This window comes from Mauremys mutica, chromosome 22, assembly GCF_020497125.1.
Source record: "Mauremys mutica isolate MM-2020 ecotype Southern chromosome 22, ASM2049712v1, whole genome shotgun sequence".
NCBI classification, from domain to species: Eukaryota; Metazoa; Chordata; order Testudines; family Geoemydidae; genus Mauremys; species Mauremys mutica.
The window spans coordinates 17,162,824-17,175,947 of NC_059093.1; the positions used below are offsets into that span (position 1 = coordinate 17,162,824).

Genomic DNA, 13,124 nt, shown 5'->3' on the forward strand with positions numbered 1-13,124 from the left:
GAGCTCAGCCAGGGGGGCGTTGCTTGGGCACGCAATGGTCAGACGTCCGCCTCCCAGGGCTCCTGTATAGGGGAGCTGAGCCCGGGGCGTGGGCGCGATGCCGCAGGCCGGCCTTGGGCAGAGGCTGGAAACCAGGTTCGGGCCCCGCCGGGCTGGTTCTGGGCTGAGGCCTCACGTTCCAGGCGGGAGGCAAACCTGCCCTGGGGCCGGCCCGGTGCACGCTGCAGCCAGGCGCCCCCGGGCTCTCCAGTGCCACTGGCCCGGGCGTCCCAGCTGGGGCCGGGGGCGGGGCCTACGGGGAGATGGGCGGGGCCGGGTTCTGCTTCGCGTTTGGCCCTTCCCGGGCACCAGCCCAAGCCGGGGGGAGGGGCGGGGTCTTGTTGCCGGGCAACAGAAGCGTCCAAGGAGCGGCCGGGCGGAGCGGTAAGAGCCCGCCCGGGGGCCGAGGCCGTTAGTGCCCCGGGCCGGGACTCCCGCCGTGGGGGCGCGGGCCTGGCGCGAGCCGCGTGTGAGCGGGGGGCTCGCCGCGACCTCGCCCCCCCCACCACCCCGGGCGCAGGGTGCAGCTAGGGACCCCCCCCGGGACCCCCTGCACCACACACCCCCCGGGCCGGGCGCAGGGTGCTGCTAGGGACCCCCCCGGGACTCCCCCCCCACACCCCCCCCGGGCCGGGGCGCAGGGTGCAGCTAGGGGCCCCCGGGACTCCCCCCCACACACACCCCGGGCCAAGCGCAGGGTGCAGCTAGGGACCCCCGGGACTCCCCCCCACACACACCCCAGGCCGGGCGCAGGGTGCTGCTAGGGACCCCCCGGGACTCCCCCCCCACACACCCCAGGCCGGGCGCAGGGTGCTGCTCGGGACCCCCCGGGACTCCCCCCCACACACACCCCAGGCCGGGCGCAGGGTGCAGCTAGGGACCCCCCAGGACTCCCACACACACACACCCCAGGCCGGGCGCAGGGTGCAGCTAGGGACCCCCGGGACTCCCCCCCACACACACACCCCGGGCCGGGCGCAGGGTGCTGCTAGGGACCCCCCGGGACTCCCCCCCCACACACCCCAGGCCGGGCGCAGGGTGCAGCTAGGGACCCCCGGGACTCCCCCCCACACACACACCCCAGGCCGGGCGCAGGGTGCAGCTAGGGACCCCCGGGACTCCCCCCCACACACACATACCGAGCCCAGGGGGGTCCCTAGCACGACTCTTCACCTGGTGGGCAGTCCCTAGCTGTGCCCGGCCCGATGTCTGTGTGGGCGAGAGGAGTCCCAGGGGATCTCTAGCTGCGAGCCCCACCCCGTTCACACACAGCTCGCTCCAGGCCAGCCCCCCCCCACACACTGGGCCAGGTGTGGGGTGCAGCTGTGGATCCCAGGACTCCCCACATACACACTCGGGGCAAGGTGCAGCCAGCACTTTCATGGCAGGAACTTTCTCCCCGGGGGCTCCATGTCCTGTGCCAGCCACAGCATCACTGCTAAAAGGGCCTCACTGTGGCTGCCTGAAGCTGGCTGGAAATCTGGGAGCCATGGGCCATGTGCCAGCAGGCAGCTACCCCAGGGGCACTCAGCTGCGAAGAGCGGCTCCATGACCTGCTCAAAACCAGCTTCCCCTGCTAGTCCTGTCGGGAGACCTGATCCAGCTGCCTGAACTGAAACCCCTCTCGCTCGAGAGAGAGAGAGATAAGTGCTGGCACTGACCCACTTCTGCCTTCCAGCTTGTCTGGGTGCACTTTCGGAAGGGTGGCCTCTCTCATAGAATCCTCCTAGAGCCATAGGGTTAGAAGGGACTCAAGGGTCATCTAGTCTAACCCCCTGTCAAGATGCAGGATTTGTTGTGCAGCCACAAGTTGCATCCATAGAATTTGCACCGTTAAATGCAACGCTGACTATTTATACATCCAGCTGCCTGACTGTGCTAATCCGGTAACTGGAGGTTAAAAATCAGCTTTGCTCCCACAATCCCACTGCAAATACAAATTGTGCCTGTGAAAAGGGAAATTTTCTGCATGTCTGAAAATATGTATGTGCAGTGAGATTGAATTGAAACCTTAACTCCTTCATTCCTTGACTTGCCTTGTAATTAAAGTCATGACCATAATGTTGAGTTCTACAAATTTAAACCCAAAAAAGTGTTATTTTTAAGAGAGTAAAAAAATAAATTGCCTGTATTTAATAATGTTAGAAATAAAGAGCCTGTGTGGGCATTGATATTCACACTTTATTGAGGGGCATAGGCTGGGGAAGGTGTGAATTCCATAAGCTTAACTATACCATTTGCTAGCTCTCTGAACTCTACCTTGTATTTGAGCGAATAGCAATGAATTCTGAATGCTGGACCCAGGCGAGAAGTAACTAGCCCATGCTCTTTAAATGGAACTGCAGGTGCCATAGAAGGCCTGTTCCGACACCATGTCTATACCATTCTCAAACACCCATCACCGCATTCCGCCGGGATTTGCAAATCTGCTAGAAGGACTAGCCAGAGAAGTTTTGAGGGAGCAGCCTGAAGATATACCAGCCTTTGCAGCCAACTATTTTGAAGAGCTGCTGGATAAAAGAGAAAGTGAGTGTAAAGTAAATGAGGAATTTTGCTTATAAAAGAAAGTTACAGTAGAGGGCTGAGTCAAAAGAACTGAATTCTATTCTCCCTGTGTGACCTAGGGTACTTAAGTTCAACATCTCTGTTTTCCCAGTTCCTAAAATGGAGATTTAAAAATTCCTTCCTAACGGGTGTTATAGTGCTAAAACGACAAGGTTTTCTGAGCTGCCATATTTGTATTTCCTTTTCTGTGTGTATGTATGGCTCTTAGCTGCATGGAATGTCAGACCTGCCTATGGATGACATGTCTCCCTTTAATGGCCGTTAAAGATCCTAATATTAATTACTATACAAACATGAATGACTGTTTCATGGGTTTCCCTACTCTTCATGCATCATAGATCCCTGTATCCATTTTCTTTATTGCATTTTCCCATTTCAAGCTTATTATATTTCTCTCCCTCCTTCATAATTCCTTTTTCTTCCTGCTACACGGCCTTTCTTAACTCATTAGCTTATAACTGACATTCTCTGTAACCCTTTAGAAAATGGCAGGCTTGCGGAAGCAATCTAATTTTCTGAATATGTTTGGTTACGGGATGATGAACATGCAGACTCAAAACTATTCAGTCTCACTATGGTTTCCACTTAATATTTTTTTAATGTAGAATAAATTACACTACAGGGTAAGAGGCTTTTGTGTGGTTATCGCACAAGAAAAGCTTGTCAGCAGGGAATGTCCAGGGAGCAAGAATGCACATCCCTCAGTGTAAGGTAATCAACTTCCTCCTCCCAGTCAGATCCACACTTTGGGGCTGTAAGGAGAACTGCCATGGCCTTTACCCTCCCCTGGTGGCAGTGCAGAAAATAGCATTTTTTTTTTCTCACAGACAAGGCTGCCTCTGTTCTGAATCTATCATGTTCATTCTCCTGTCAGCCTGCTGAGTGAGTGTAACTGGACTGGGGAACTTCCTGTCTTAATGACTAGCTTGACATTGACATGATAAATGTTGGTATTTATTTTCAGAAACCAAGTTTGACCCAGCAGAATGGGGGTCTAAACTGGACGACAGGTTCTACAACAACAAAGCTTTTGAGGTAGGCTGGGATTGCTGCCCTGAGGGGTCTCGTCTTAATGCAGTGCACAGGACTAAAAAGCAAAATCTCACCCAATGCTTTTGAACTTCAATTAGAATCATAGAATATCAGGGTTGGAAGGAACCTCAGGTGGTCATCTAGTCCAACCCCCTGCTCAAAGCAGGACCAATCCCCAACTCCATCATCCCAGCCAGGGCTTTGTCAAGCCGGGCCTTAAAAACCTCTAAGGAAGGAGATTCCACCACCTCCCTAGGTAACCCATTCCAGTGCTTCACCACCCTCCTAGTGAAAAAGTTTTTCCTAATATCCAACCGAACTCACCCCCCCCTGCAACTTGAGACCATTACTCCTCGTTCTGTCATCAGGTACCACTGAGAACATTCGTGGAAGTTGAGCTAGTGCTTAAACTGAGAAATGGGACCAGGGGAATTACAGATTCACACAGATGGGGAGAAGCTGAATTTCCATTTGGGATCCTTGTTCTGGAGCAGTCTCCACGGAGACTCAGACTGGAGCTCTTTCCTATTGTGAAGGAACAGTTGGATGAACCTTTATTTTTTTCTGTTTTTCTTCCAGGAGGCTGTATCTTTGCAAGAAGAGGTGAAGGAGTCGATGAAAGATTCATCCATGGAGCCCGTAAGTAATCTCCCAAAGTCTGCCTGGATTTTGACTCTGCTGGAGCTGCACCTTGTGTCCATGTCCAGATGGCTAAGCAGGAGTTGGAAGTGCTCCACCAGTTCCAAAGCATCTCTCTCCAAATAATTTGAAGAGAGAAAATCAAGGCCTTTTGTTCCAGCTGGCTTAGGATCCACCCCTTTCTACTGTTCAATGTGATTTCCCAGAGTGTGGAGTCAGAGTCAGCTTTGGGGTGACTTTTCCGTAGAGTTTCACCCGGGATGCATTTGGTCCATTAGCATTTATAAAGCAGATCATTCTTATCTGCAGAGAATTTGCCTTTGTTGTGAGGCTCTGTGTCCCTCCTTCCCCATTCTGGATGTTAGTTTCTAGATCACTGAGTTAGTGAAATCATTCCCCCCAGCTAATTAGTTAATATGATGCTCTAACTGCAACTTGGTGTGGGATTTGACTTGCTTCTCTCCATCATTCCCAGCTGGGGCACCTTGTTGGAGGTTGGGGATACAAATACCTGATTTGTATCTCCCACTGAAAATAGGTCTCTCTTTTTCTCTCCCTCTGCTTAGTAACTCAGTCTCTGTCATGCTTAGTATGGTTCAGGCTTACAGGGCTCATCATTTTTAAAAATCAGCATTTGCCAACAGTTATCATCACTCCCTGGGAACGAGAGGCCACCATTTCCCCCCCGTACTTAGCAGGAAATAACTATCGTATCACACACCACCAAGTAGTAACTCTTGGCAAATGCTGATAGTTTAATGGCACCGTTAGTTTCCCACAGAAGGGAGCTTCGTGTTCTGGAAACTCAGAGATGAGCAGTTGGTCTTTTAAGGACCAAATCACAATGTTCTTACTCAGACTAGACTCCCAGTGAGTCAGAGAAAGTTCTGCCCGAGTAAGGGCCTCAAGATTTGGCCCTAAAAACAACCCCAATAATAATTAGATCTGTTGCAACAAAAAAGGTACAGATGACAAAACACATTTCGTTTCCCACTCAGCCTTTGGTTCACACACAGCTTCCAAAATGCCTTTGAGAAGCAGCAGTTTTCAGTGGCTGCACATTATGCAGATTTACTGTAATTTAGGCATTCGTTTTTACTACAAGAAAATGATCAGCCTGTCAGCTGTTTACGAAGCCATTTCCTCTGTGGTTTTATTTCTTTAATGAAGGAGCTTGACAAACACAGCCTCTTTGAAACAACCACCCATGAAATAGAAGATAAAGCTGCCACAAAAATCCAGGCTGTCTACAGGGGATACAGGGTAAGAGAGACAGTGAGGAGACTGAAAGAACTAGGTCAGGATGCAACGAATCCCACGGAAGAAATCTAATGCCGTTAGACCTGCCAGTGTCACGATTTCCAGACCAGATGCAGGTGAATGAATGGCTTGTTTGTCAGTATTGACAGTAGGTTTATTTTTGTTTAATAAACATCACATATTCAAAATGCACCTGAGCACTGTGTGATTTTTTTTTTTTTTGAGTCTGTTTGCAGAGCTGCTTGCTCAATCTGTCATTGGCAGAGACTCATTTGGATGGGTAAACACTGAACTTCTCTAGCAAGTTGGTTGTGATCTGGTAAGCCACAGAGAACTGCCTTTTTGCAAATGTTAGTTCTAAAAGCAAAAAGTCCATTGCCTGAAGCATGTCGTTTTACTGGCTGCGTGTTAGGGTCACTGGTTCCAAACTCTCCCCAAAGGACGACAGAATGGGAAGGGGGCTATGGGAGCAAACACCAAAGATGTGTTCTGCATCCCGTCGCTTCTGCTCTGCTCCACCTTCCTCAGGTGTGCTCTTGCACAGGGACTAGACCTGGGGCCTGCTGCCTCCAAAGCCTGGGCTGGACTGGACGATGGAGTCGGTCTCTCTCTCTCTGGCCTGATGACTAAGTGTTTATCCACAGCAGAACAGTCACTGGGCCAGAGAGACTGAGTGGGAATGACTGTAATCTAGTGATTTGGGCATCCACCCGGGAGATGGGAGGCCCCAAATCCAGTCCCGCTGCTGTACTCACTCTTTCATTATTTATCCAGAGTGCAACAGCTTCAACAGGAGAGAGTGGGGGAGCCTGCATCTGAATATCCCATAGCTCAGTGGTTACAGCACTCTCCTGAGAGGCAGGTTTTGAGCAGGGGTCTCCCTTCTCTCCCTCTGCCAGAACCTCAGTCTCCCACATCCCAGGTGAGTGCCTGAACCAGTGGGTTCAGAGTGAAAAGGTGGGCTGCTGCTTCTCCACTGGCCAGATTTTAAATGGGACTGATCCAGTCGATGGCCTCTGAGCACGCCTACTGGATTGGGCCCCGCATGTGACTTAGGTGGCTGGACGCCTATCTTCCTGTTCCTTGTGAATCGCTCTGGGGCTTAGGCATGAGGTAGGTGTCCAGGCACCTAAAGAAAGGCAGCAGTGCCCATGTTCATAGGCAGAAACACTGGCTCCTAAGCAGCTTTGACTCTGCAAAGTCAGCTGCTGAGTGAGTTTAGACACCAAAGGGTTCAGGGGAGTGTCGTGGACTGCAGTGAAGCTAAAACTGGATTTAGGCGCCTACATCTGACGTTTAGGCACCTAAGTACCTTCATGGATCCCACGCCATGCACCGCAGTTTCCCCATTGGTAAACTAGGGATCATTTTGCCGCCTTCGTAGTCGGGGGGCTCTAGGCAATTAAACCGTGTTTGTAAAGTAGCTCGATATTCCTGGTTGAAAAGATGCTATAAAAGTGCAACATATTATTAGATTGATGCCTGGGAAAACGATGAAGAAAATCGAGAACAAAAGACTGGATTCAATATTTGTGAGGACTGGGAAGACCTAGGAGTGGTAATGCCATACGCAGGCTTGATTCTGCATGTTTTAGCCCTTGTGTTGTCACTTAACCTGCGTGCAAAGCGGGTATGAAATGTTACCCAGTGGAATGTTGGCATTTTGCACCCAGTTTGCTCAGCGTGTGAGAAGCGTGTGAGAAGCGGGGGGGTTGAGGGGGGGTCAGGTCCACGTCTCTTCTGTTCTAGCGCACTAGCCTGAATCCAGGCCAGGTGAGCACAGCTGATATTGTATAGCTCTCTGGTGCCCTTTGTGAATTGACTGGGTCAATCTCAGTCCAATTCCTATCAGAGGTTTAACTGGCATGCTAGGCTGATGGCTAAATTCTGTTTATTCTACTACCCTTCCTAAGCACTAAACTTAGATATTTTTTTTTTTAAGGGAACACTTCTGTTGGGACAGAACCTGACAGAATTCAGCACCGAGGCTGTCACTTTGTCTTGAATCAATAGTTTAGAAATATTGTAACACAAAACGGAAAGTAGTGATTGAAGAACAAAAGCTCCCTGCCAGCTTCCGCCTTTCCTCGGGTGGAGGATTATCTCATCAGTTGGGATCAAGACACTTTTTAATGAAAACTTAATAAATTGGCCCCAGTAATTGGGCGTTATTTCCCAAGGTCCCTGCAGTTATTATAATCGCTCGCCTGAGATTTCTTACTCATTGCTCGACTTTTTAGGATAAGAATGCTCGTTCGATCATCTTGAAGGTCCCTGCCTGAAGGAGGAAGAAAAGATATGTAAATGTGCACATCTCTAGATTATATTTAATGCTCTATTTTTAGTTTTCTTGTATCCCTTGAGGTTGTCACAATTTAGTACAGATCCCTGCTTGAACGAGGGATGTGACATCTGCTATCATTACAAACCCCATCAAGATGCTTGGTCGGGGGGGGAGGGGAGGCACTGCGGTGCTGCAGTTAACATATTTTACAGTCTCAAAGTAACTTCTAGCCACCTTGTTTGGACGCGCTGGGCCTACGCTGGGTAACACATTTTCCATGGCTGCTTTGTTTCAGTGACAGGCCAAAGGGGCTGCCGTTCACGCGAGTGAACGTAGCGCTTGCTTGATAAACTTAAACGTTTCTAATGTACTAAACTAAGTTCAGTCTCACTTATTGTGCCACTCGCCATGAATGCTGGAAAGACGGCCCCCAACCACTGAAAACTAAGCAGTCGTGTTGAGTCTTTAGGGACTAAGGCTTCAGTACGGAAGACGGTGAACAGAACTGCGTTGAATTCAGTGGGGTTTTTACTGGTGTATGTGCAAGTAGAATGAGCAGGCCTGATTCCCCTTGCCTTGCTCCTTGGGGAGTCGTTCAGCGGGGTAAAATGCTACCAACCCAGGGTTCCTCATTCAGGCAAGGCTGTGGAAAATCTCTCTCTGGTACATAAACGCTCTCCATTCCCATAGTATTTGAGCACCTCACAAACTCTAATGTATTTATCCTCCCATACCCCTGTGAGGCAGGGAAGTGCTATTATTCCCATTGCACGGATGGGGAACTAAGGCACAGAAGGACCAAGGCCTGGATCCTCAAAGCTACGTGGGCACCTAACTTCCATTGGAAACAATAGGAATTAGGTGCCCAAGTACCTTTGAGGATCTGGGCCTAACTCCAACTTCCACAGGCAGGGCTAGATCTACAAAGGGACTTAGGTGCCTAAGTCCGTGCTCAGCTGCCCCCGAACTTGAAGAGTTTCTGCCAGTGAGCATGTGCACAGGTGCCTAAGTCCCGCTGCCTGGAGCCTGTCTCACAGCTAAGCCCCTGTGGGGTGCTCAAACGAAGCATGGCCCTGCTCACCTTGCCTGATCTGTCAGCGGTCGCCTAACCGATTGGGCCCTGCACAAACCACCACTGGAGCAAGCAGCAGCAGCCCCCTTATTACCTCTTGCCCAGCGGTTGAAGCACTCCCCCGGTCTGTGGGAGACGCCTGTGAGGTGAATGCCGTAGCCTCTGGGCTATGGGACATTCTGAGGTGGGGGGTCTCTCTCAGTCTCTCCTGCTGAAGCTGTTACTGGAACAGGGTCTTGACGTTGGGTCTCCCCATGCCAGCTGAGTGCCCCGACCAGTCGGTTACAGTCAGGCTCATGCTGTCTCTGCCCCAGGGACATAATTATTCAAACAAAATAGAACTCGTGCGTGGCAGGTATAATAGGCTGGGGGAAACTCTGCCTCCCCTGGTGCTGCTGCTGCCGGACCCCCGGCTGCTGGATTTTGGGGGGAAGTTTTTGCTTTATTATGCCCCATGCAGGTTCCAGGGCGGCTGAAGAGGCGGCATGTGCTACTCCGCTTCCTGTGTTCATCAGTAATCTCCCGGGGCTCCAGAGAGATTACTGATGAACCCGGGAGGGGCTTCAGGGCACCTCCGAGCAGGTGGGGCAGGGAGGCTTGGGGCTTTGGCTGGCCCGGGGCTCTTCCAGCCGAGGGGAGGTGCTCAGGACTCATGGCTCTGGGGGGGTGGCAGGGGGTCTCAGGCAGAAGGGGCAGAGCCGGGGGCTAGCCTCCCTTAAGGGGGGCTCCACCCACGAAGGAACTGTTTCAACAAGAGAGATTGAGGGTGCCCCCCCCCATCAGAACATCCCATTGCACAGGGGCCAGGGCACTCTCCTGAGATGTGGGTTCCCATCTCTGTTCCAATGCCATCAGCAGGGATTGAACCTGGGTCACCCACCTAGACGAGGGGCGTGTTCTAACCTCCATGCTAAAGGCCTTTCTGGAGCAAGCCGCACAACTTGCTCTTCTGTGGCTACCTCTGATTTTTTTCAAGCAGGGGCACAGACCCCTAACTCCAGAAGAGGGTTTGCGGCCGCAAACCCAGCGCAGAAATAGACCCCCCCCCAGCATTTTCTACTCCCTGGTTTAGGCAGCAACACGCTCAGCTTGCTGGCTTTTGTGGATCCCAATCTTAGGTGCCTCAGTCCCTGTACGTTGTAGAGGGAGCCTGGCTGCCTATCTTGGGGCTGTGACTTCTACTCGAAGGCAGGTTGCCTAAAGTGAGGCTTTGTAATGCTGAGACTCTGCAGCTCTATCCTAAAGCCTGTGGCAGTTCTCCCAAGTACCAGGTAAGTGCGCTAACCACTGGCCCATCCTTCCACCGACAGCCCACAAAAGGCAGAACATGCATACTCAGTCTAATGTATTGTGGATATAAGCGAAGAATCACGGCGGCGTCTCTTCTCTCCTCTGCAAATCCTTTCCCGTCGCTGAGGTGAGTGGATGTAACCGTATCAGCGACGGGCCCAACAGGCCCCAAGTCTCCATCCTGAACCCCCTCCCAACCCCCACCCTCCCACAAGCAGATCGGCAGACTTAATCAGCCCGAGTTTTCCTCCAGTGGGTTACACTGCCACAAAACGGGTAGGATCTGGTAGAGAATCAGGCCTCCTACTATTTAAAGGTGCCAACACACAGAAAACTAAACGGGAGCTACACCCACGGCCTGGGCTCGTCAGCCCCCAGCTGTCATTGCTGATGGCAGGGGGAAGAACTGAGTTGGCGTAACCCTCCCTTTCTTCCAGCACAGGCAGTGCTCCCGCCAGCGACTGTGGCTCTGGCCTGCTAGGTTTGCCTGCTGTCATGTTATTTGTTGGGCGGTGAGAAAGCTGGTTTTGAAGGGCTATCCCCCAGCTCCTTCCAATGCTGCTGCCTTCAGTTAGCACCATGCTCCAGTCTGGGCATGAGTGAATTGCTGAGCAGTTTGGCATTAGCACCTCCTCAACCACCTGAACTCCCCAGCACTGGCTCGTTTTACTGCAATTTAGGATTTCCTCCCTCTCCAATATCTCCCCGAGCCTCCCCCACTCCGCAATCTACATTATTCTAAGGTTTTCCTCCCTTACATTCCTGCTTTGTGTTTAAGTTCCTCTAACACAGATTTAGTCTGGGAACAGAAGGGAGGACTAGTGATGGAATTCGCCTCTGCCCTAGAAAGGAGCCTGAATCCTGTTGCTGGCGGATGCATGGGAACTTCCTCCCCCCAGCGCCGGGCAGGATGAGGTCACTGGGATTTATTTATACATTTGTTTGTTGTTGCTTGTGGGCTCTTTAAATACATCAAAACAGCATCATTAGTCCGTCAGTTAGAGACTTGCCATTTTAAATGACTAAGCTGTGAGTTCTGCCCTGCTTGCTGTCTGAAAGCCTCGTTAGACAGCTGTGCCTTTCCCTGTGCTCACCCAACATGGGTTCTGGTAGACTACGGGACAGCCAGGGTTGCACAGGCAGAGGTCCTCAGCTGAGCATGCTTTGCAGCTGCTTCTGCACCACGGCCTTCAAGAATGGGCAGCAAAGCTAGCCCAGCAGAGCGTCGTCCCCAGAAAAGACCCAGGGGAAGAGACGGTCTCTCAGCCCATTGGCTGCTAGACCGCTCACTCCCCAACTGGGCCCCGGAGCACGTGCTGGTGCTCTGCAGACTGGCTGATCACCGGTTCCTCACTCCACCTTGACCTCTGGTTCATGAATGAGCAGCACAGCATGAATGCCTGTAAAAGCAACTGGTGGGGTGGGAGGAGGACAATGTCTCGTTAATAGCCACTCCTGCATAAGAGGAGAGGAAACAGAAGACTGCTGGCCAAAGGCAGACATGCATCCCTAGTAGCAAGTGCAGGCAGAGGTCCCAGAATCCCTACCCCTTCCTCCTGATGCTGCCCCTCCAACAGGCACTATTTCCATTTTGGCCAGGCAGAGCATCAGCAAGTCTCCTCATCTCTGTCAGCCGCTGGGAAAGCGCAGGTTCTAGGGTTCGGGGTCCACACGAAGGTGACGGTGAGCTGAGTTTCATCCACATTAACTGGTGACGCCGCAGCCCCAAATGTCCGCCAGTTGCTGTTAGCGGTGGTACTTTGATGTCCATTGGGATGGCAGAGAGCAGTGACGGGGCATGCATGTGTTAGTTATACTGTGTGTTGAGTTACCAGCCTGTATTACTGCCTCTACCTGCATTAGACCCATTCACTTTAGTTGGCATTAGTTTGTTGGTCCTTTCCTGCTTCCTGGCAGGGACAGAGAAGGTTGGGAGGGCCGGGAAGGATATTGGGATGAATAGCCAGTTAAAATATGTAGAGGAAGGTTCCCAATCAACAGGTACCCCAGGTTTCAAACAGAAAAGCAATATCGGGATCAACGGGAAGTGATCATTCACACAGTCACCATGAGTAATGCAGTAGGAATAAAATGCCTCTCCGGGAACAGGATCAACATTATATTAAGTATTAGCAGTGTTCTGGCATTTGATGTTCCTCCTCTGCTAACAAACAGTGCCAGCGGCGTCCTTGCAGGACATGCAGATTTGGTGGCTCCGGTATGTCACTCAGGGTATGTCTACACCACAGCAGGAGTAGTTTCCAGTTTGGAAGCCATACTCACGCAACCTCTGACTGAGTGAGTGTTCTTAAAATAGCCGCGTAGCTGTGATGATGCAAGCAGCAGGTCAGGCTTGCTGCCCTGACTATGACCCAGTCTGAAATCCTAGAGATGTACTCCAGCAGCTAGTCCATCCCATTGTTGCTCTACGCTATTGAGATGACACAGGTATGTCTCCTCAAGCTGGACATTACACCTCCAGCACCAGTGTAGATGTAGCCTCAGTGGGTGTCTGCATCAGGAAAAAGGGTGGATATTTGTTTAAACCAAGTGCTAGCTAACATATAGAACATAAGAATGGCCATACTCGGTCAGATCAATGGTCCTTCTAGCCCAGTATCCAGTCTTCTGACAGTGGCCAGTCCCGGATGCTTCAGAGGGAATGAACAGAACAGGGCAATTTTGAGTGATCCATCCCCTGTCGTCTAAGTCCCAGCTTCTGGCAATCAGAGGTTTAGGAACACCCAGTACATAGGGCTGTGTCCCTGACTATTTTGGCTAATAGCCATTATTGATGTATCCTCCATGAACTCATCTAATTCTGTTTTGAACCCAGTTATACTTTTGGCCTTCACAATATCCCTTGGCAATGAGTTCCACAGGTCGACTGTGCGTTGTGTAACTAACTTCCGTAAGTTAGTTGTAAAGCTGCTTCTTGTTCAT

At 51.4% G+C, this 13,124-nt stretch overlaps 1 protein-coding gene across 2 annotated transcripts; it reads left to right on the forward strand.

The window, feature by feature from the left end:
- The first annotated feature begins 341 nt into the window (after nucleotides 1-341).
- Nucleotides 342-5,725, forward strand: SPA17 (sperm autoantigenic protein 17). 2 transcript variants are annotated; one of them, XM_044997207.1, is made up of 5 exons: nucleotides 342-423; nucleotides 2,385-2,565; nucleotides 3,569-3,639; nucleotides 4,216-4,275; nucleotides 5,446-5,725. In XM_044997207.1, exons 2-5 carry the CDS (start codon nucleotides 2,412-2,414, stop codon nucleotides 5,605-5,607), a joined length of 447 nt encoding a protein of 148 aa, XP_044853142.1. In that variant the 5' UTR covers nucleotides 342-423; nucleotides 2,385-2,411; the 3' UTR covers nucleotides 5,608-5,725. The 2 variants fall into 2 exon arrangements, with proteins under 2 accessions (XP_044853142.1, XP_044853143.1); XM_044997208.1 differs by having other exon boundaries at nucleotides 407-508.
- The last annotated feature ends 7,399 nt before the right edge of the window (nucleotides 5,726-13,124 follow it).

Coding starts and splice junctions, on each gene's coding strand:
- SPA17 (XM_044997207.1), top strand. CDS start 2,412: ATGTCTATACCATTCTCAAACACCCATCACCGCATTCCGCCGGGATTT. Junction 2,566..3,568: donor GCTGCTGGATAAAAGAGAAA/GTGAGTGTAAAG, acceptor ATTTATTTTCAG/AAACCAAGTTTGACCCAGCA. Junction 3,640..4,215: donor ACAACAACAAAGCTTTTGAG/GTAGGCTGGGAT, acceptor TTTTTCTTCCAG/GAGGCTGTATCTTTGCAAGA.